Genomic DNA, 23724 nt, shown 5'->3' on the forward strand with positions numbered 1-23724 from the left:
TAAATTTATTTTTTTAGAATTTTTTCTTTCAATTTTGGACTTTTTCTCCATTTTTTCACATTTTTAGACTTATTTTTTGCTTAAAAACTCACTTTCCACAGGCAAAATACCTCAAAACCCTTCAAAAACCACCGGAAACCCCCAAAAATCCTCGAAAAATCCCAAAAATCGCAAAAAATGAAATATTTCTCAATGAATTCTCTGCACCCTCCACTCTCTCACACGTGACCGTGGAGCGCGTTTGCATTTTTCCCACCGTTGCGAATTTTTTCTCATGGTCTTCTGACGTCTTCTGCTTCCAGAAATGTGAATTTTCTGTTATAAATTGTATATCCCTAGAAGCGCCAGAAAAAGGGCTATCGATTGATATATCAAAATTCTTTGAATGTCATGAATTTTTCGAAAAAACTTCAAAAGACTAAAAATCATTTATTTTTTTCCAAATTTCTCTGTGATTTTTAATCGATTTCCCTTCATTCCCCACCAATTTTCCCCAATTTTTTTGCATTTCCCATCAATTTTATCACTTCTCAACGTCTCCAACATCAAGATACCAGTATCACATTAAAAATGACCTTGACGGCGCGCAAATTTGTCCTCCAACCCCCAAAACCATTCCATTTTATCGTTCTTGTAGTGTACACGTGGTGTTTATTTGTGATCTACAAACTATTCAAAATTATCGATTGATTTCCAGAAATGTCCTCCGGAAAAGTGATCGTCTACGGTGGAAAGGGAGCTCTCGGCTCGGCGATTTTGGAGTTTTTCAAGAAAAATGGATATGTGAGTTTTACACCAAAAAATCGATAAAATCACAGAAAAACAACTGAAAATTCGTAATCTACGCGTCTTTTTACCCCTACTTAGTAAAAAAAATTGCAAAAAAAAATTTTTTTTTCGAAGATTTTTTTTTCAAAATTTTCAGAAAATTTCTCAAATTTTTTCCAGACCGTCCTAAACATCGACCTGAGTGCCAATGACCATGCCGACAGCAATATTCTAGTGGACGCCTCCAAAAATTGGGTCGAACAAGAGCAATCGATATTGGAACAGTGAGTTTGGCGGGGGACCGGTGCACCATGTCTGGAAAAAAATGGGAAATTTTTGAATTTATACGCTAAGAACCGTAAAAATAGCTGAAAATAAGCTGAAAATCGAAAAAATTGATATCGGGTTACTGTAGATTGGTCTCTGCACTAACGATGCACCATAATTTACGAAAAAAATGCACAAATTTGATTTCTAAGCTCAAAAACGGAGAAAACTTCAATTTAGGTGTCGAAATCTACTATAAATCGCTGAAAATCGCGATTTTCCATATCGGGTTACTGTAGATGCATCATATCATACGACAAAATGCACAAATTTTCAAAAAACCCGTTTTTGAGGTTAAAACGCACTGAAATTGTGGATTTTGACATTGAAAATAAGCGAAAACTACGGAAAATAAGTAAAAATCGTAATTTTTCATATCGGGATACTGTAGATGCTTCGTATTTTACGACAAAATGCATAGATTTTAAAAAATCTAGATTTTGAAGTGAAAATCGCTGACATTTATGATTCCGACATTAAAGTCGTCTGAAAACGACGTGAAACTCGCTATTTTTCATGTCGGGCTACTGTAGACGCACCATATTTTACGACAAAATGCACAAAATTTCAAAAAATGAATTTTTTTGCTGAAAACCATTAAAACCTTTGATTTTGACATCGAAAATAGGCGAAATCCACTATGAATCGCTGAAAATCGCGATTTTACATATCGGGTTACTGTAGATGCACCATATTTTACGACAAAATGCACAAATTTTGAAAAATCCCCAAAAGACTGATTCTAGACCAGAGAACTGATGAAAATCTCAATTTTTATAGTAAAATCAGATCCAAACAGCAAAAATTAGGAAAAACCATGAATTTTGACACTGGGTTACTGTAGATGCACCATAGTTTACGACAAAATGCACAAATTTTCAAAAATCTTCTAAAAACTTCCCCCTGACCTAAAAAACCGCATAAAAATCAATTTTCCACTCAAAAACCTCTCCAGATACCATCTTCACTCTGAAAATCCCATTTTCAGAGCAGCTTCCTCTCTCCAAGGCGCCCAAGTCGACGGTGTATTCTGTGTTGCCGGTGGATGGGCTGGAGGCTCCGCCTCCTCGAAGGACTTTGTCAAAAATGCGGATTTAATGATTAAACAATCGGTAAGGATGGACATCCGGATAAATTTTTTCTTGAAAATTTGAAAATTTTGGAAAATTCCAGGTCTGGAGCTCGGCGATCGCCGCGAAACTCGCCACCACCCATCTGAAACCAGGTGGTCTCCTCCAACTGACTGGAGCCGCCGCCGCTACCGGCCCCACACCGTCAATGATCGGTTACGGTATGGCCAAAGCGGCCGTCCATCATTTGACCGCCTCTTTGGCTGAAAAAGATTCGGGACTACCGGAAAACTCATCGGTTTTAACCATTCTTCCCGTCACTTTGGATACCGAAATGAATCGGAAGTGGATGCCAAAGGCGGATCATTCGAGGTAGCGGATTTGATCTACCAAAATCCAGAAAAATTGAAAATTTGTGTGGCTAGTGCGCTCTATTGATAATCTGGTGTCAATTCTGTCATTGTCCGCCTGAAAATGACTGAATTGACATCAGATTATCAATAGAGCGCATTTGCTGCTGATAGGAGGAAGCTTTGCTCAAATTTTTCAGACGAACTGTCTAAAAGCGGTAAAAAACAGTGAAAATTGTTCAAAAAAAACCAAAAATCACAAATTCCGTTTGGCTAGTGCGCTCTATTGATAATCTGGTGTTAATTCTGTCATTTTTAGATCAGAAATGACAAAATTAACACCGAATTATCAATAGAGCGCACTTACCACTTTGACGCGGAAGCTATGCTCAAATTTTTCATCCAAACTGTCTAAAACTGGTAAAAAACAGTGAAAATTGTTCAAAAATGCCAAAAATTACGAATTCCGTTTGGCAAGTGCGCTCTATTGATAGTTTAGTGTTAATTTTGCTATTTTTATCCTAAAATTGACTAAATTAACACCAGATTATCAATAGAGCGCACTTACCACATTGACGTTTTTGCAGCTGGACGCCACTCTCGTTCATCTCTGAGAATCTTCTCAAATGGACGACCGAATCGTCGTCCCGCCCATCTTCTGGAGCACTTTTGAAGATTGTCACAGCGAATGGAGAGTCTACAATCACTCCACAGTAATCTGATGAAAGAAAAAACAAGATTTTATATACATTCCGCTTGAAACAATTGTCTTATCTTGCTTGCAAACGCTTTTCGTAAATCTCAATATAAATTTTGTGATAGTTGAGAGTCGAAAATGCAAGAAAATACAGTAACGTGTTTGGCAAGTGCGCTCTACAGACAATCTAATCTTAATTTTGTTGTTTTTGACCGAAAATTACTAAATTAACGAAAGGTTATCAGTAGAGCGCACTTGCCAGTTTGACGCGGAAGCTATGCCCAAATTTTTCAGAGAAAATGACTAAAACCGGTAAAAATTACGTTTTCTTTTTGGTAAGTGCGCTCTACAGACAATCTAATGTAAATTTTGTTGTTTTTGACCGAAAATGACTAAATTAACGAAAGATTATCAGTAGAGCGCACTTGCCAGTTTGACGCGGAAGCTATGCACAAATTTTTCTGGCGGAATGACTAAAACCAGTGAGAATTGTTCAAAAACGCCAAAAGTTACAAATTCCGTTTGGCAAGTGCGCTCTAATGATAATCTAACGTAAATTTTGTTGTTTTTCAACCGAAAATGACTAAATTAACGAAAGGTTATCGGTAGAGCGCACTTGCCAGTAGGACGCGGAAGCTATGGCCAGATTTTTCAAGAGAACTGTTTGAAAGCGGTAAAAACAAGTGCCCCCTCCGATAATTCAGTCATAATTCTGAAGTCTTGCGTTGCGGTCGCGTCGCGGTTTTTCATTTAACAAAAAAAGAGAGATATATTATGAATTCATTTTTATCTGTTCATAAGAAGTCCGCGCCGCACTCACGCGGCGGTCACGCCCATTTCTTGCGGCAGTGTTCAAAAATTGAACGCAGCGTTAAAATCGGGGTGGGCGTGGCCGCCGCGTAAGTGCGGCGCGGACTTCTCATGCACAGATAAAAATGAATTCATAATAGGTTGATTATAAGTTTATTTAACATTCCTTTTTACATAATTAGTGATGAAAAACAAAAATTTATGACTTCTTTGTGTTCTTGGTAGTTTTTCGAGGTCCTTTCCGATTGCGCGGGACTCCGTTTCGTTCCAAACAATTTCAATTTGATTTCCACAAACTATCTGAAATTAAAACAAAAATGTAAAGAACTATATTTTCAATTTTCAAAACTATTTTTGTTCATTTATTCGTATATCTCTTGAAAATGCAGAAATTCTAAGTTTTTGGTAGAAAATGTAAGCGATTTGCTTATGAAAATGGTGTAATTAGAGTGATTAACACTAAAATGAACTGTTGAATCGGTAAAAACCCGAGCCGAGCCATTCTACTCCCCAATATATCTGCAAGTGTCGCATTCTTTATGACCAGTACTGTATATCAGAGTTGTACGGAATGCGATTTTTCATTTTCCGGAATCCGGAACCGGAATGACGAAAAAACCCGGAATTCCGGAATTTCTCGGAATCCGGAATGATTCGATAAATTTGCAAGGCCAAGTCATTTTTCGAGTGTTTCTAATGATATATAAAGTTTAAAACTACTTTTGAGGTTCAAAACCGAAAAAGAAGTAATGCAGTTGTCTTTAAAACTCAAAAAAATTTTAAAATTTAAAATTCAGGATTCCGGAAAAAAAATTCAAAAAGCCGGAGTCCGGAATCCGGAATCGGAATGAAAATGTTCATTTTCCGGAATCCGGAATCCGGAACCGGAATGTCAAAAAAACCCGGAATTCTGGAATCCGGATTCCGGACAACTATGCTGTATATGCTTACTTTATTACATCACCGATTGTTCCTTTCAATTTTTTGGACGTTTTTTTGAGCCGACCCATTCTACTCCCAAATATATCTGAAAAATAAAAGAGATTGTCAAATACAATGATTATAAATAATTACGTCTTTCAGTTATATTTGCAGCGTTTTATTCTTCCGAGAATAATATCAAATCCGTTCCCTGTCCCGTCGAAGTACAATTCGTAGTTTTCATCCTCAGAACGAATCACAGCCATTTCATAGACATACCTAAAAGAATACATTTTGCCAATCACAAACCTACTCAAAAACTTGTTTTTATTATAAAAACTGTACAAAACAGCTAAATTTTAGTGATTTTAGCTGAAAATGTGATATTTTTTCGTGTTTTTATGCTTTTCAGCTCATTTTTTGCAGTAGTGTAAAAACTCTCAAAAACTTACTGCATGGACCCAGGGAAGAGCCGATTCGACGAGTGTTTTTTCGACGTTCCTCGAAGTGGCAGAAGTCTCCGGATGCACCACCAAGTTGTCGTCTTATTAGGGGTCCTGAAAATGAACCAATTCAGTTTTTGTGCTTATTTTTCGAATACTTGGCATCATTTATTCAACATCCTCTACAATCGAGTCATTTTGAATCGGAATAACTAAATGAGAACTAATTAGTGTATTTAGCACTAAAATGCATACTTGCAAACCGGGTCTGCTCGTAACTCGCTTCAAACTCAATATTATGAGCTGAAAAACATACCAAAATGTAGATCTCGACGAGTTCTATGTCACTGATATAATACGAACCGGATGCCTTTTCGTTAATGTGCCGCGGGCCGGGAAAAAGTGACAAAAAAGCCATTCTAGCCCGGCCCGCAACACATTAACGAATAGGCATTCGGCCCGTAGTAGGCCACGGACATAGAACTCGTCGAGATCTTCATTTTGGTATATTTTTCAGCTCATAATATTGAGTTTTAAGAGAGTCACACGCCCGGTTTGCCAGTATGCTGAAATGAAATGCTGAACATTCACGGACCACGAAAATTGATTAGTTATAATCATATTACTATGCTAGTTTTAGAATTAGTTTAATTTTTTAAATAATGAAAAAATTTTCTGTCGCCAGTTTTCAAATGATATATAACAAGTTTGAAAAAAACCTTACCGAAAATTCAGGACCAGAGCCTGAATCCCAAATAACAGAATAACAGAAAAAAGTAATTAGATTTCAATAAAAATAAGGAGAACATAGTTTTGACGGCTATCCCGGTAAGCCATCGAAATGTAATGAACGAATGACGAGAGAGAAGAGAGAGAGCGAGAGAGGGAGCAGACGAGACGCGTTGCGGGCGCGTCGCGGCCATAGAGAGCTCTTGGGTAGTCTTTTTTGGCACTGTGAACCAGACTCTAGTCTGACTTCCCCTCTTTCGCAATCCTCTCCTCTTAGCGGCCCACCACCAAGAGGAGAGACGGAGGAGACAGGTCCCGCCCCTCCTCTAAAGAGCAGGGACGGCGCCCTCTCTTTCCTTTAGTTTAGAGAGAACTCGAGCTCTGAAATGTCACCTGTTCAGAGGAGAGATCCCGAATGACAGTATACCTGTAGTTCTGGATCTCACTAGAGTTACTCTACTCGATATTTAACCATTCATAATAAACACATATATACTCAACAACTAAACGTCTTATTTTTATATCCTTATCCTACCGTAACCCCAAGTCCGAGGGATCGGATAAAGGTTGAGCTAAACCGAAGGGTATCTGGAGCGTCCCCTTCACATCACTGTGCCAACCGTTGCGCAAATACTGTGAAGAAGACAGCTATCCACCGAATGGATCGCTCTTCGATAGTAAACAAGTGGTTTGTTGTAAAATCCTTTGAAATTTTACACAAAAACCGTTGAATTTGTTTAAAAATGAGCTGAAAATCGAAAAATGTCATCTCGGGTTACTGTAGATCGGTTTCTGTGCGAATACTGTAACCCCAATGCACCATAAATGCACAAATTCGATTTCTAAGCTTGAAAAACTAGAAAAACTGAAAAACTCAATTTTTTAAACCAAAATCAGCTCCAAACGGCAAAAAAACGGTAAAAAAACAAAAAAAAATCACAATTTTGGTATTGGATTACTGTAGATGCACCATATCTTACGACAAAATGCACAAGTTTTTTAAAACCAGTTTTTGAGGCTAAAATGCATGGAAACTTTGATAAAGACATTGAAAATGACTAAAAACAGCGTAAAATTACTAGAACTTGCGGTTTTTCGTATCAGGTTACTGTAGATGCACCAAATCTCACGAAAAAGTGCAGCATTTTTCTAAAACTGGATTTCTTAATCATAAAAGCACTGAAACCTCCGATTTTGACATTGAAAAAAGGGAAACCCACGGAAAATAACCAAAAATCGCAATTTTTCATATCGGGTTACTGTAGATGCACCATATTTTACGACAAAACGCACAAATTTCCAAAAATCCTCTAAAAACCCTCCCCGGACCTAAAAAACCCCTGAAAACCCAATTTTCCACTCAAAAACCTCTCCAGACATCATTTTCACTCAGAAAATCCTATCATAAGTGCGCCCTACCGATAATTCTGTCATATATCTGTAGTCAGATGCGTTGCGGTCGCGTTGCGGATTGTTATTTAACAAAAAGAGAACTAATAGGTATAAGTTTATTTAACATTTCTTTTTACATAATTAGGGGCAAAAAACAAAAAAAACGGCGGCCTCCTCAACCTTCGCATTCGGAGAGAGCGATTATGGCGTCCTTCTGAAAATTTTTGGAAATAATTTAACTTCTTTTTCTTTTTTTGCGAATTTCAAATCTCTATTACTTACCGTGGGAAAGCCCATCTCCTCGACCTTGGTGATGAGAATATTGTACTCCGGGTACCCCATGTCACCGGCGAACGCTGCGCTCCAGAAGCGAGCCGAAAAAATTTTCTGAAAAAAAAATCGTTTTTTGGCAAAAAACGGTGAGAATCGTTCAAAAACGCCAAAAATTATATATTCTCTCTGACAACTGCGTTCTACTGACAATCTAATGCTAATTCTGTCATTTTTGCACAGAAAATGACAAAATGAACGAAGGATTATCAGTAGAGCGCATTTCCCAGCTTGACGCGAAAGCTACAATCAAATTTTCAGGGGAATTGACTAAAACCGGAAAAAGCCGGTGAGAATTGGTCAAAAACGCCAAAAATTTACTGAACTGTTTTTTCGTTGTTTTTTCGGATTAAAATGACAAAATTAGCATATAATTATCGGAAATTTAATTATTTACCTGTTGTTGTGTCCTCGTTTAGCTAAATTCTTTATCACCGGTGGAGAATATGAGACCTGGTGGCTGTTTCGTTCTGAATTCGAAAAAATCGTGATTAAATTCAGTTTTTTTTAACTTACGTTCGGTGGTTTTATTCCTTCAAATCAATTTGCTCTCCTTGCTGAGGCCTTCCAATTTTGAGCGCTCTGTAAATTTGATTATTTGAAATATGAAAATTTTGAAAAACAGCTGAGGCGCCAAAATACCGGGGCCTTGAAAAGTATGAAAGTTAAAAAAAAATTGAAAAAGCTTACCAAAAATTTCTGGACCAGAAGCCCAAATAACAGAATAACAGAAAAAAGTAATTAGATTTCAATAAAAATAGGAAGATATATTTTTTTTTGACGGCTATCCCGGTAAGCCATCGATTTGTTATGCATATGACAGAAAAGAAGAGAAGACGGAAATGAAGAGAGGGAGCGAGAGGGATCAGACAACGAGTGTGAGTTATAGACACTGCACACCAGACATTATTTTGCATAAACACACAAATTTACTTGCGAGGCCATTCACCGAACACACCGTCGACTTGGGGAGAGATGAAGCCGCTTTGAAAACGAAAAAGAGGATTTTTTGAGTGAAAATGGTGTCTGGACAGCATTTTAAGTGGAAAATTGGGTTTTATTCGGTTTTTTAGGTCAGGGGGAAGTTTTTAGAGGATGTTTGAAACTTTGTGCATTTTGTCGTGAATTATGGTGCATCTAGAGTGAATTCAGTCCTCCAATTCTGTTTTACATAGTTATATCAACAAGTTGTTCAGTGTATAATACAGGTTTATTGAGTAAATTAAATATAAATTAAAATACAATAAAAAGTAAAGGGGTGGGGGGAATGATTTATTTTTATTTCCGAATAGGGAACAGTCGCAGTCTAAAAATATTTTTCTTGTTTTATATGGAAAACCGTCAGAAATCTGTCAAAATCACTGGGTACACACAAGGGAGCGAACTGATAACTTAAAAGAGAGTTGCCATAAAAATTTTTTGAAAACAAAATCACACTCTACGGTGATTTCGTTCAAAAAAATTTTTTAAATTTGGAAAACTGAGGGAAACGAGATAGCAATATGAAAGGTTAAAACAAGAAAATTGAATGATGTGCAAAATGCATGAAAAACTCTACATCATGAAAGAGAAAGTCCTATGGCCCGTCGTGTGACAGCCTTGTCTCCAAAGTAACAAAATAGTTTTTGAGACTGAAACAGTTGAGGGACTATTTGCAGATGTCTTTGGGGCATCAATTTTTCAAAAAATGAAATCAGGATAAATCAACAAAAACAGTTTCCAAAGACAATCAGGAATAAAAAATACGGCTATATCCGCAACAAATTTTGTTTTTAATGTGTAACAAAGATTTAGATGTTAATCCTTTCGTTAACCGATTTTCACCGTTCCGCTTTAGTGTCGTGTTCTTTTAATCGTTGCAAAATGAGTGTAACGTTTTCGCCTTCTTTCAAACATGATGCGAGTGAGTGCTGCTGTCTGAAATACAGTACTGTGCAGTAAGATACTCAATTTGTCTTTTTTAGTTGAGAATGACCTTGCGGTATTGTCCCACAAAGTAAATTATGTATAAACCATACAGAACAAAGGTAGACCTTCATTTTTGTAGTTGACGTTCATTTATAGATGCTATAAAAAATTCGGAAAAGTGTACAATGGATATTTCAATGCAATTCAGGAATGCGGATTCGAATCCTTAGAATATCGAAGACTATTAGCTGATTTATCATTTATTTACAAATGCTTAGTTACAAAGGACGTCGAAATGCCGAATCATCTGTTCTATACTTATCCGAAGCTGAGCCATTTAAGGAGACACAAATACTATGTCAGAACTACTCTCCCGAACAAATATAAATGTTTTTCCCAATATCTATCCATTCGATCCCTTGCTTGTTGGAATTCTCTTCCTGAGAGTATTTTTATCTCTATCCCTACACCTGATTGCTTTAGAACTCGGCTTCGTGCCCTTCCATTACAAAACTATCTTACTCTTAGCGATCTTAATTACTAGTTCTTATCTGCTCAGCTCTCTACCCTTGTCTCATACCCTCTCTCCCACCGTATTGTATTCACCACTCATCACATTCCGTTTTCTTGCCTCATTACCCAACAAAACAGCCCGGTCTCTTCTGCGTATCCTTCTTACTCTATCCTTGTATTATTATCTTCTGCAATTGTTCCCGACCATCCACCACCCTACATAAACCTCAAAGGTGATCGGAGTAGGAATGCGAAGTAGCTTTAGGATTCTCACAGCAATCCACTTGGACACCTTGTCTAAGGCTCTGAGCACCCAAAAGCGAAGGCATAATATCTCTCAAAGTAGCTCTGTTGTTGGGTCGGCCGCTGCCAGGCTTCCCCTACCAACGAGTGAAATGATTGTCTCAGACGTTGTCTTACCTTCCTCCGGTAAAATCGCCCTATTTCTTCTCCATACAATCTCATTAACTGGTGGTCTGGCCCAATTGCTCATTATCTACGCCCCCTCGCTTCCTATATTATTTATCTTCTACCATACCTTCATTCTTCTTCCTATCTGTTTAAATCTTCTATAATTATCGTACAGTTTACATTCTTCTTAGCCCCTTCACCTCTATTCATGTATTTCTCCGGTTATCTCCCTTTTACTGGTGTAGCATAAGTGGCATGTTCCCTCCTACAATAAATAAATACAAATACAACTTTTTTCTACGGACACTCCTTATAGTCATTTTAGGGCGGTTTGAACCATTTTGCACTGAAATTGGTCGATTGAGGGAGAAAATACTGTAACTTGCTTTGGAGTGTACGTACAAAAAAGTTGTCAACTACAAAAATAGAGCTCTACCTTTGTTCTGTATGGTCTATACATGATTTACTTTGCGGGGGACAATCAGTGGCGTGATTTCTTTAAAAACGTTTTTAATAAGGTATATTATACGTTTTAGGCGTTTCTATGGCATGTTAGAGTTTTTGGGCGCATTTTTAATGAATTGTTGTCTGAAATTCAAAAGTTTCACTGCCAGATCATCCGGGCTCCTAAGTAGGAGACAATAAGCATTTTTCAGGCGTTTTCAAAGTTTTTGAACCTATTTCTAATAAATTTTGCTAAATAAACTAAGAACTCAAAAAGTACGGTGTGCCGATCAAACCTAGAGCTTTATTTTCGTAATTGATCATTTTTTTACTACTTAGATATTTTCGGCTCCTTTATGAATGATGCCCTAACCCGTTCTTGCTATTGTCAACTACAAAATGAAATACTTTTTTAAAAAATCGCTTACCTCCATAATAGTATAAATAAATAACGAATATACAGTGCGCGTCATAAGTATAGCGCCCCCTCGATTTTTTGCGTTTCTGGACTTGCTGCAATCGGCATGAGAAAATGGTTAATGCCATTCGATCCGGCGTCACAGAAAACCTATAATGAGAAGTTTTGTCGAAAATTTCAAATCATGTCCCCTGCTCTGTCACAGGTTGTCTGAAAATCAGCCGCGTCAAAAGTATAGCGCGTTTTTGGATTTTGTGGCTCCGAGCGCTGAAAATCAAATAAAAATATGAAATTTGTTTATAATTAGTTGTCGGTGACTTATTTATGTTATTTCCTATCAAAATTTATCCGAGAAACTGATTTTCTCCGGCGAAAACTGCTCAATTTAGCAAACCATCCCATTTGAGGCATCTCCATGATTGTTATCGATTGGTAATTTTGTAAAACGTGGAATCTGATACTGAACACTTGTCAAAAATACACTTCTGGACTTTGTGGTTTATTTTAGTGATCAATCAACCTTTTTGAGAGCCATTTTCCATCTACCCGGCTCGATCAGATTGACTCCCTGAGATCTGTTTGAGGCATCCTAGGCGAACTTTGGCTCATAGCGGAACAAAAAATGTCTTTATGGAACAGAAGGGAGTCTGGATCGCTTGTGAGCAATATTTTTAAGACTTTCATGACAAAAAGTTGTGTTACCTACAGTCCGCTCCGAAGTTATAACACCTCAACAGATCTGTAGTAATATCCGCACACTACCAGAAAGTTGCTTATCGCACTCCGTGTCTCCAGAAAAGATATGCGCGTTGAACAACTTTCGAATGGTGTGAAAATATTGAAAATGAGATTAACAAACAAAATCAAATGTTTCCTGTCACCGGAAAAGATGTTTCTTGATTACTCTCGAAACGCCTTCGTGCAGGCCAAAATCAAACATGTGCATTGTTACAGTGTGAGCTACACCGTCACAACTGGAAACTGCTTGAATGTTTTTTGATCAAAAATAAGCTGGCAATGTTCTTACCAGTGTTTCTAAATCATTACAAAGTTTGAAGAATTGATTTTCTCGATTCTGCGAAGCAAAGTTCGCCTAGGATGCCTCAAACAGATCTCAGGGAGTCAATCTGATCGAGCCGGGTAGATGGAAAATGGCTCTCAAAAAGGTTGATTGATCACTAAAATAAACCACAAAGTCCAGAAGTGTATTTTTGACAAGTGTTCAGTATCAGATTCCACGTTTTACAAAATTACCAATCGATAACAATCATGGAGATGCCTCAAATGGGATGGTTTGCTAAATTGAGCAGTTTTCGCCGGAGAAAATCAGTTTCTCGGATAAATTTTGATAGGAAATAACATAAATAAGTCACCGACAACTAATTATAAACAAATTTCATATTTTTATTTGATTTTCAGCGCTCGGAGCCACAAAATCCAAAAACGCGCTATACTTTTGACGCGGCTGATTTTCAGACAACCTGTGACAGAGCAGGGGACATGATTTTTTTTTTGAAAAGAAAGTGATTAATGAGGGTAACAGGCAAGCGGAGATGGGTATCACTTTCGTTTTTGCTGACCCGCAGGAATAAAAAGTTTTTTTTTCTTAGCGGATTTATTAGATTAAGGATAGATTGAAAAAATGAGGAGCTAAAGGAGGACAAAACTGCATCTGTTGAATTGTTACAGATCGGTTCATATAACAATTCGAACCAATCTGAGATCATATTTAACTGATTTCAGTGATTTTTTATTTTTCAAAACAATGTCTGTGTCTAAAATCTGTAAAAATCAGACAAATGATTTCCAGTCGGTTTGAATCATTTTTCTGGTATTTTCAGAGATTTTGAACGATTTTCAGCAGAATTTCAGCATTAAATGTCTTGTTTTTTTTGAATATTAGGCCTCCAAGGCAAAAACTGAATATACATTTAAAATCAGCGTTTTTGCAGCTTTCTAATAATATACAGTACCGCTCAAAAGTAGATTAAGTTTAGCTTTTTTCTGTTGAAAACGTTCGACTTTGAGAGTGTGTCATAGTAAAACTAACTGTCCCACAAAATAAATTTTTATGAAATCGAACAGACCAAGAATAGAACTCCATTTTTGTAGTTGTCAACTTTTTTGTACGGACACTCCCTAGCAAGGTAAATATCGACAAAGGAATTTCTCCCTCAAATCGACTCTTTTCAGTGCAAAATAGTGCAAACCGTCTTAAAATGACTATAAGGAGTGTCCGTACAAAAAAGTTGTCAACTACAAAAATGGAGCTCTACTTTTGATCTGTACGATCCATTAAAAATTTATTTGATGGGGCAATCAGTATTACCATGACACGCTCTCAAAGTTGGACCTTTTCAACCGGAAATATATATATATTTTTTTTCTCCTTCTGCATGCATGCATTTTCGGATGTTTTCTCCCTGTGATTTTTATGGAATCTTCCATGTTTTCTGGTTTACATACACGATCTAGGACGGGATTATTCGGAATATTGCCATATACCATTTTTGTGGAAAAATAGTGAGTCAGATGGGTAAACTTCAGCATTTATGTACATTTCAAAAGAGAAAAACAGTTATTTATTTAAAAAAAAGAGCACTGTATGAATAAATAAGGAAGAAAAAAGAGACTTGACTTTGATAAAGTGATTATGATAAACGGTACTACATATGGAATAATTGAAACAGGAGGGTAAGCATTAATCAATTATAACGACGTCTTTTGTATGTCAACACATTTCCATCAAAAACATCAGTGATTGTACCATTACGGACACCAGCGCTACTCAACGATCCGCTGGTACCAGGCTCCTCCCTGTTCTGAGAGCGTCGATTGGCGAGTGGCTCCTTGTTAACAGATGACTTCGGCTTTGAAGACGCAGCCAGTGGTCGTGATTCCGGTCCAGGTGTATTCTGGTCTTCCACCTCCCGTCGGATCTCAGGAGCCTCCTTCGCCCATTCCGAACATGTCGTGACGTCGGTACATCCACTCGGTGGCTCGAAATTGTCTTCCATCGCGTTCCACGTCGCATTTTCTTTCATTAGAGTGCCCAAGTAGCCTAGACGGTGTCTCAAAGCATGACGGCTGCCAGGAGTGCTAGGTGCCAGTAAGAAACGTGGCTTTTTCGCTGCAGGGATAACTGAAAATCATCAAAAATTAGATAGTGCCTCTGAAAATTCAAACTTACGTCTTTCGCTCTTACGTCGCGTTGTGAGAGGTGTCACCAAAGCAGCTCGATAACGATTTGAAAGACGATGGTCAGAAGATGATGGGGTCGCTGTGGAAGCCGATGACGACGCGGGGGCGTCTTCTGGCTGTGGAGCAGCTGAAGACCTTCGCTGAGAAATATTTGAAAGATGGCGTGCTTCAAGAGTGGATGGATCTTCAGAACTCCCAGAAGCGGGCGACGACGTCGGCACATTTTCAGTTTTTGAAAAGTAAGGCTTTGGTTGTGAAGGAAGACGTGAAGAAGACTGTTGAACATGAACATTATTGTCGGAGGACTGAAAGTTAGAGTTTTAAGACTAAGTTTTGTTATTTTTGAATTTGTAAAACACCGCGTTCTAGAATTTTCGATTGGCTAATTGTAAGATTGGGATGAGATCAGCTAAGGTCGGCTAAGATTGTCTAAAAGCGTCCAAGATCGGCTGAAATCCCTCTAAATCTGCTGAATACGCTAAAAATGCCTGTAATCGTTATGAAACGACTGAAAATGGCTGAAAATTCATCAATCGTGTCACAAAAAACGCTGCAATATGTATGAGATCAGCCGAAATCGACTGGAATTAACTAAAAACAGCTAAGATTGGCTAAGATTGACTGAGATTGGTTGAAAACGGTTAAACTTGGCTGAGAGAGTTTTTAAAATTGTTTAAGATCGTCTAATATCATCTAAGATCGGTTAAGATCGTTTAAAACCGTCTAAGATTGGCTAAGTCCGTCTGAGATTGTCTAAGATCGGTTGAGATCGGTTATGACTGTCTAAGATCCTCTAAGACTGTCTAAGATCCTCTAAGACTGTCTGAGACCGTCTAAGATTGTCTAAAATCGTCTAAAATAGCCTAAGATTGTCTAAAAACGGCTAAGATTGTCTAAGATCGGCTAAGGTATATATCACTTACCGAACTCCTTACAGCACCTCTCACCTCCTCTGATTTCTTTTCTTTTCTCTGCTCCTTCTCTACCACCTCATCTTCCAGATTTCCAGACCAGGGACATGGCCTCTTTGCTACTGGGGCTCGTAAACTTTCTGTAAATTTGAAGGAATTATTGAATTTTAAGGCAAAAAAACTCACTTCTTTCGCTGTTTCGACAAGATGTGGTCGGTATCTTTGATATAGCTTGACTACGATTAGAAAGTCGGCGACTAATCTGTACTTTGGATGTGGTAGGGGCTGCAGTATCTTCAAAAGTAGCCGACGACGCTGGTTGATGACTTTCAGATGATGATGGAGCTGCTGTCGACACATCACCAGATTTTGAAGTTTGAGACATTAAACGGGAATCCAGTTGAACAAGAAAATTGTTCTCCGTTGACTGAAATTAATGATTTTAAGACTAATTTTTGTGTTTTTTCAGGGTAATTAAAGCCTCACAACCTTATTGTAATTGATATGTATTGGTCAATGTAACCTTTTGTCATTGTAATGATTTGGTCAGTGTAGTACCGAAACTTACCGGACTACTTTCAGCGTCCTTTTTCTTTTCAGATTCATTTTCCTTTCCTTGCTCCGAACACTCGATGTCCTCTCCCATATTTCCAGGCAAGGGGCGTGTTCTCTTCGCTGCAGAGATAGTGGTCGGTGCTGATGGTGTTTTTGGTGCATCAGCAGGTAAAATGGCGGCAGCTTGCAACGCTTTTCTTCGTTCGGCACGACTGGGGACGGAACGATAATTGGTATGTGTCGATGGAGCCGTTGACGACGTGGGGACGCCTTCTGGAATGTTTCTTTGAGACTGAAAATCCTAAATTTGGTTGGTCAGTGTAACTTTTTTGCCAGTGTAACAACTTGCCGCTATCTCTTCGCTATCCTTCCGCTCCTGGTTTAGACGCCGAGTACTCCGACGCTCCTGCTCAAACGGACACGCCAAAATATCCTCCCGATGCGCAGCACACCCCAACGCAACTTCAGAATTCTTATAATCTGCATCAAACGGCAGCGTCACTTCATCATCTCTCGGGATGTATTTTTGAGCAACTATCATAACTCCAAGTGTGGCTCCTGAGCCCAGAACATGCTCCAAAATGGAATTAGGGGTACACGACCTTCTGGTAACCTTGGTGTCGTTTCCCAAAGCGCTGGTGTCAATACAGATTTGCCTTTTCAATCCCAATCCATCGTACCGGAAGACAGAATCACCAGTTGCTATTTCCGTAGCCAACGCCACATAACCATTCATTTCCATAATCATCTGACCGACTCTCACGGGCTCCTGAGCCACTAGACCCTCTTGCTGACTCTCCACAAACATTCGACGGGCTCTTCTGTGATGGCGCAGCGTCTGGAGCAGGGTGTCGGCGTCGGGAGTGGGTTTTAGTTTGGCGAGGAGCGGGGTGACGAGTTGAGAGTACTCGTTGAGTTTCGGGATAGGATGGATTCGGGGTGGTGGGTGGTGAGGCATTGATTGTCGGGATTGCTGAAAATAAAAGAAAATGTGAGCTGGGATACGCGACGCATAGCTGAAAACACGTTAAAAAGTGTTAAGATTGGATTATACTGACCGAAAGAGGGTCTAAGACTGTCTTAGCCGATCTTAGACGATTTTAGACGGTTTTACACGGTTCTAGACGGTTTGAAATGGTTTTAGACGGTTTTAAATGGTTCTATACGGTTTTAGACGGTTTAAATGGTTTGAGACGGTTTCAAACAGTTTCAAACGGTTTTAGACGGTTTTAGACCGTTTAAAAACTTTTAAATGGTTTTAGACGGTTTTGTACGGTTTTAAATGGTTTTAGACGGTTTTGTACGGTTTTAAATGGTTTTAGACGGTTTAAAAACGTTTTAAATGGTTTTAGATGGGTTTAGATGGTATTTGACAGTCTTCGCCAATTTTAGCCGAGCTCAGACGTTCTTAGACGGTATTAACTGATCTTAGACGATCTTAGATCATTTTAGACCATTTTTAATAGTCGTGATTGCTGAAAATAAGAAAATGTGAACTGACATTGTTTGTTGCAACCAGTTGCATAATTATATTTAATGTATTGGCGGTTGAAAACATCCTAGAACGCGCCAGACCCCAAAAAACGAAATGTCCGCGATCAGATGGAGGGGAAAGACCTACAGCGATCACTTTGGGGTAGTTTTTCTCAAAATTGTGCTAGAAAACTGGCTTTTGACTTAACATGACCGCAAACCCTATCAGAAGTCAAAACGCGTTAAAAGTATGCCAGAGTTCAGAAGCCAGGCGCTGATATCAGCTAAGATCGGCTGAGATTGCCTAACAATAAGATCCTCTAAAGTCGTCTCAAATTGGTTCAGATGGTCTAAAATCACTTAAAATCGTCTAAGATTTTCTAGATATTTCCAGCCAAAAAAACTTTTGAGAGTGACTAAGATCGGTTGGAAACAGCTAAGATTGTCTAAGATCGGCCTAAAAGTGACTTTGAATAGGAAAAACGCGCCCACGGTGCGCCAGACACTCTTTTTGTATAAAAAATTGTGTTAAAATGCTTGAAAATTAAGTATAAAGGTATTTGACCAACTCCAGAACGTTCCTGACTCTAAAAACTGGTAAAAATGCACAAAAACGCGTCAAAGGTGCGCCAGACACTCTTTTTAGTGAAAATTTGTGTAAAAATGCTTGGAAACCAAACATAAAGGTGTTTCACTAAGTTCAAAGTGTTCCTGACGCCAACAAGATTTGTAAACACTCACAAAAACGCGTCAAATGTGCGCCAGAGCCTTTAAAAACCACTTGAAAACTGAAAACATACTGAAAACGAAAGCACAAACTTACATTGTGCTAATTCTGACCAGAAAACCCATGTTCTGCTTTGATTTTTTGATTTTTCTGAGAAACCTATTACAAAACCCCAATTTATAGCAAAAATATCCTATTTTTTTTCATTTTTATTTGAAAATTTTGAAAAATTGCATTAAATTCACTATTTTCAGTGTTACCAGAAGCTATGGACTTACTTTTTTCGTCATACTTGTACGCAACATGTTCTTTTGAAATAAATCAATAGGTAGGTGATGAGTGTGGCAATAGGTAATGTGTCTGTGTGTTCAATGAGGAGGTGTTCTCTATACACACAGGGACAGTGCACAATAATTACTCTGTCAATCAGATACCACTACAGGGGTCGTGTCAAAAAGGGGCCGTTTCTCTGTGCAAATAAGCGAAAATAATCGGTGTCATTAATCTGAGGAACATATGCAGATCTTGAGGAACATATGCAGATGTATATGAACGGTGTGAAGGATGTTGACGGGAGTCTAATTATGCCGCTTAGGGAAATATCTGGACATCTGTAGACACAGGGGTGCGAGGCGTAAGGTCCGCAACGAAACGTTTTGAATTTTCCGGCCGAGTCGCGATGCGTGTGCGTCGCGTTTTTCATTGAAAGATACGATAAACACACGCTAAACTTGAACTTGGCACTTAGCCAAGTCCTTTTTTGGCACGGTGCCAACCGCTGTGAGACAGAGCGCGTTTACGTGACCTTACGTTTTGCACCCCTGTGTGTAGACAAACAGACAGAACTTTTTTTGTGTTTTTGGAAGCTTTTTCGCACTTTTTCCCGAAAAAGAGTGTCTGGCGCACCGTGGGCGCGTCCAGGCACTGAAAACGCAATCAGAGCTTTGCATTGCTTTCTTCGGTACAGTCGATGAATTTTCAGTCATTTTCAGTAATTTAAGTGATTTTAGACCATCTGAACCAATTTGAGACGACTTTAGAGGATCTTAGGTAATCTCAGAGCCTGGCGTCTGAACTCTGGATTTTTCCTGGTAACAGGACATTCGGACAGACAGATACATATCTGAGTACTATTTGAGCAAAGAGAGACAAAAATCTGGACAGACCGAATGACAGACAGACAGACACTCTAAACTCGCCATTTTTTTTAAATATCATGCGTGTTTCATGTGTTTTTATTAGAATAGAGAGCCTGTTTGCACTTTTCATGATAAAATAAACTATTTTTAACAGAAATCGGTCTGAAATTGTTCGAAATGAGCCTAGCCGAATTTTTATGAATTTTGAGTATTTCTGAACCAGCTCAAATCGTTTTTTGACATCTTTTACAATAAAAAATAATTTGCTAGTCAGAATAAGCCGTTTTCAGCCAAAGAGGGACTGAAACAGTTCAAAATGAGTTTTTTCTCAAATCAGGACTATTTTTCATGAATTTTCTGTATTTTTATCTGGAAGAACTACATCGTTTTTTGACATATTTTACAGCTTATTAATAATAAAAAGCAATTAGACAAACATCAATTAAATACGGCGTCTCTTGGCTCCCTGCTCATTCTTCTCAATGACGTTTGACTCCTTTCTCTTCTTCAAACAACGATCAGCGAGTGGTGTCATCTTCACGGAAGACACCGAGTTTTCTGGAGTAGTCACAGCCTTCTTTTTCGTTTCCAACATCTTCTTCTCCGCTTTTCTAACCCACGGAGCACATTTCGAGACATTTTCAAGCTCATTTGGCAGCTTGAAATCAACATTTTTGAGTGATTGACGAATCAAATGAAGTAATTTGGATCTTCGGTCTGGGATTTCTGTTTTTGGGGCTTCTGGAACGACGCTAGCAATGTCTGCGGGTGTTTTGACGAACGGTGTTGGTCCTGGAGTCTTCGAAGCAGTTGGGACGTCTTCTGCTTCTGGAATATGAAACTTCTGCTCCTTTTCTTGATGTGCAACATCGAATTGTGAATCATTATCGTCGTGGCACTGAAAGAGTATGGGAATTCCAGAACTTTCTCTCCCTCTTTAAAACTTACTGTAGAATTCCTTTTCGCAGCAGTTTCTCTAACCCATGGAGCACATCTCGAGATGTCAAAAAGCTCTCTGGGCAGCTGGAAATCTTGTTTTGTGGAGTTTACATCGATGATTTCCGATAATTGATTGATCAGGTACTTTTCCAACTCAGAGTCCTCCTCCAGACGACGTTGGTCCTTGGAAACCTTTTTGGGAACCCGTCGAGCAGCTGCTTTCAGTCGTTCTTTCTCAAATGGGCACTCCAAAATATTCTTCTGATGTTCCGCACACTCGATCGGCACATCAGAATCCTTCCAATTGGAGTTGAATGGCAGTGTAACTTCTGTATTATTTGGAATATCCTTGATAGCCACAACCATTATCCCAAGCAACGTTCTGGATCCCAATACATGTTTGAGAACTGAATTCGGGCAACATGATCTTTGAGGCGCCTCTGTCTCCCGGGTGTCAATTGAAATAGTTCTTCCCGCCAGTCCTTCATACATAAATACAGTACTCCCTTCACGCTTCTCCTTCTCCATTCCAACATATCCATGCATCTCCATTATCACTTGACCATTATTGACCATCTGTGTGGTAACCAATTTATCGACGTCTTTATCCCCAGACACTCGACGTCTTCTGTTATGAAGACGTGCCTCGTCGAGAAGCAAATCGGCGCCCTCGGTTTGTGGGAGGGGAAGGAGATGGAGCATCGCTTGAACTGAATATTCGTTGTGGTCGAGCATGGGAGCTGGGGAATTCTGAAAATAGGATTCTAGAAGTTGAGGATGGGGCATTTTAAGACTAAAAACCGGTTTTAAGTAGAGAAAACAGGAAAAACAGCCAATTTTCATCAAAATTATAGGAAAAGACAACCTGAAAAAAACCATAAACATATAAACTTACTTTTTTCACTGAAATTTCGTGATTCACTTTTCCATTCATTTTTCGAAAAAAAAACCTTCAGAATCAATAATAGAGGAACAGTGCACACACAATATATACTAAATGACTATGCGAAGTAGCAACTGACATTCTGTACTGCACAAATCAATAATTATGGTCTCATGTTCCCGAATAAGGATCTCTGGGAATGTAGTCATGAGCAAATGCGCTCCAACGGACAAAAAATCCCGCCTGTTTCAAAACCTTGTAACTCTCTCCATCCTGTCCATATTCAAAATCTCTGAAATCAGATTCAGAATCCTCATTTCTTCGTCTTCAGAATTTTCTGAATTTAGAGACTACCACCTTTCGATGTGTGTAAACAGTGTTGTTGTTATCATCATTATCGGTCAATAGGGTTAAGAAATAGTGTGTGATAAAAGAGGAAGACTCATTATCAGCAATTGTTATCGCGGGTCCTTATAATGATCAACGACCAACAAGTTCTCTTCATATTACCTTCAAGACTTCATATGTAGAGGTCGCCCTGTATTTTTATTGATTATTTTTGAATACTTACTATCTATTTTTCTGTTATTCTGGCTATTCCCGACGAAAATTGGATATTTATGGTAATTAGTACCGGTAAAATGTGGAAAATTTAAATGAATTTCTTGCAGAACCTTGCTATTAGTACTGACAACTAATAGAAATGAGTTGTGGTGTCAGTTTCCCTAAATTTTGAAGACAAGGAACAATTTCTGGAGCTACTACAAAAGGATTGCGTTAGTAAGTCTACACTGAGGAATCAGAACTGAGACGTTGATTATTTTGTTTTAGAAGCAGTTTGTGATTCCGATTGTGTCCGCAGGTCTCAGCAACAAATAGAGGAAATCAGCCAAGCTAATGATATTGTACAATCGCTCAGAAACAACGAAAAAAAGTAAGTGAAAATGCTCAAAAAACTACATTTTTGACGGAATAATCAAGAATTGGGTGTGCTTTTACTACAGAAAGTAGAAAAAACTATAATTTCCATCAGTTTTTGAATAGAACTACATCAAAATTGGTTAAACTAGGTTGCCCTTTAAAAACGCGTCAACGGTGCGCCAGTGAGATATAAAAATGCTCAAAAAGTGACATTTTTGACTTAATTTTTAAGAATTGGTTGTGTTTTTACCATTCAAATTGTTAGAAACTAGAATTGTCATCAGTTTTCAATTCGAAATTCATTAAAATCGGTAAAAACTAGGTTATTCTTCAAAAACGCGTCAAAGGTGCGCCAGTTGGAAATGAGAATGCTCAAAACTGACATTTTTAATGGAATTTTCAAGAATTGGGTGTGTTTTTACTATACAAATTGTCAAAACTGGAATTGTCATCAGTTTTTGAGTTTTTTTTCTGAAACCTGGAACATACATTTCCAGGCAGTCTCTGGAGGTCATTGATCAAATTGATAATGCGTCACGGGACCGGAAAAGAGCTGAAATGTTCCTGGCGGAAATTCTACGTCAAACTATGAGATCGAAGTCTGTGGCTCGGAATATCCAACACGATAATATGGAATGAAAAAGGTTTTGTAATTATGAATATTAATTGTAATGAAATAAACTCCGGGATTCCACTATTTAGTAATTTCGTCCATAATGGAGCAGCGTGTCGGTATTACTGTCACGACCCTTTAACATTTTTTAAGCAATTTCTATGTACTGACCTGTTCCTTGACCAGCTAACTGATAAGACTTTATATATAACTCCGACCACTCTTGGTCGGTTTCCTTATCTATGTTTCATAGACATAATGTTGTCTCGACGAACTTGAATAAAAAATAAAATGATACCGTTCTATACGACACATGAAACGAACAGAATTATAAAAAAAACGGGAAGAATCACAAAAATAGGAAACCCAGGAAACAATACAATTCATAATGTCATGTACATTACCGTTTTATACATACCATTTGGCTTTTTTTCAGTTGAAAATAAACAGAAGGTGTTATGGTATCAATGATCGTCCCATAAAGAAAATGATGTATAAATCATACAGAACAAAGGTAGAGCTTCATTTTTGTAGTTGACAACTTTTTTGTACGGACACTACCTAACAAGTTACATATCGACAAAGTAATTTCTCCCTCAAATCGCTCCAGTGTAAAATAGAGCTGCTGTCTTGAAATGACCATAACTCTCTAGGGAGTGTCCGTACAAAAAAGTTGTCAACTACAAAAATAAAGGTCTCCCCCTGTTCCGTAAGGTTTATACATAATTTGCTTTGTGGGACAATACCGTAACACCCTCTTAAACATTTTCAACTGAAAAAAGCCGAATTTTATATCTAGTACTGTATTTGACAGAAAAACTGCAAAAATTG

The 23724-nt window shown here is 38.3% G+C and overlaps 3 protein-coding genes across 3 annotated transcripts; 1 reads left to right on the top strand and 2 right to left on the bottom strand.

The window, feature by feature from the left end:
- Window positions 1-699: 699 nt before the first annotated feature.
- GCK72_007963 (uncharacterized protein) lies at window positions 700-3232 on the top strand (the record flags this gene model as incomplete). The annotated part of the gene is made up of 5 exons (XM_003097110.2): window positions 700-783; window positions 949-1052; window positions 2084-2207; window positions 2269-2537; window positions 3103-3232. The coding sequence occupies 5 exons, from the start codon at window positions 700-702 to the stop codon at window positions 3230-3232; spliced, it is 711 nt and encodes a 236-aa protein (XP_003097158.1).
- An 11004-nt stretch (window positions 3233-14236) lies between these two features.
- Window positions 14237-17156, bottom strand: GCK72_007964 (uncharacterized protein; the record flags this gene model as incomplete). The annotated part of the gene is made up of 6 exons (XM_053726564.1): window positions 14237-14673; window positions 14722-15037; window positions 15656-15783; window positions 15830-16070; window positions 16212-16471; window positions 16544-17156. 6 exons carry the CDS (start codon window positions 17154-17156, stop codon window positions 14237-14239), a joined length of 1995 nt encoding a protein of 664 aa, XP_053590758.1.
- Window positions 17157-19979: 2823 nt separating this feature from the next.
- On the bottom strand, window positions 19980-21410 carry GCK72_007965 (uncharacterized protein; the record flags this gene model as incomplete). Its single annotated transcript, XM_003097113.2, has 3 exons — window positions 19980-20435; window positions 20486-21226; window positions 21372-21410. 3 exons carry the CDS (start codon window positions 21408-21410, stop codon window positions 19980-19982), a joined length of 1236 nt encoding a protein of 411 aa, XP_003097161.2.
- Between the last annotated feature and the right edge of the window lie 2314 nt (window positions 21411-23724).

The sequence above is a fragment of the Caenorhabditis remanei genome, chromosome II, assembly GCF_010183535.1.
Source record: "Caenorhabditis remanei strain PX506 chromosome II, whole genome shotgun sequence".
NCBI lineage: Eukaryota > Metazoa > Nematoda > Chromadorea > Rhabditida > Rhabditidae > Caenorhabditis > Caenorhabditis remanei.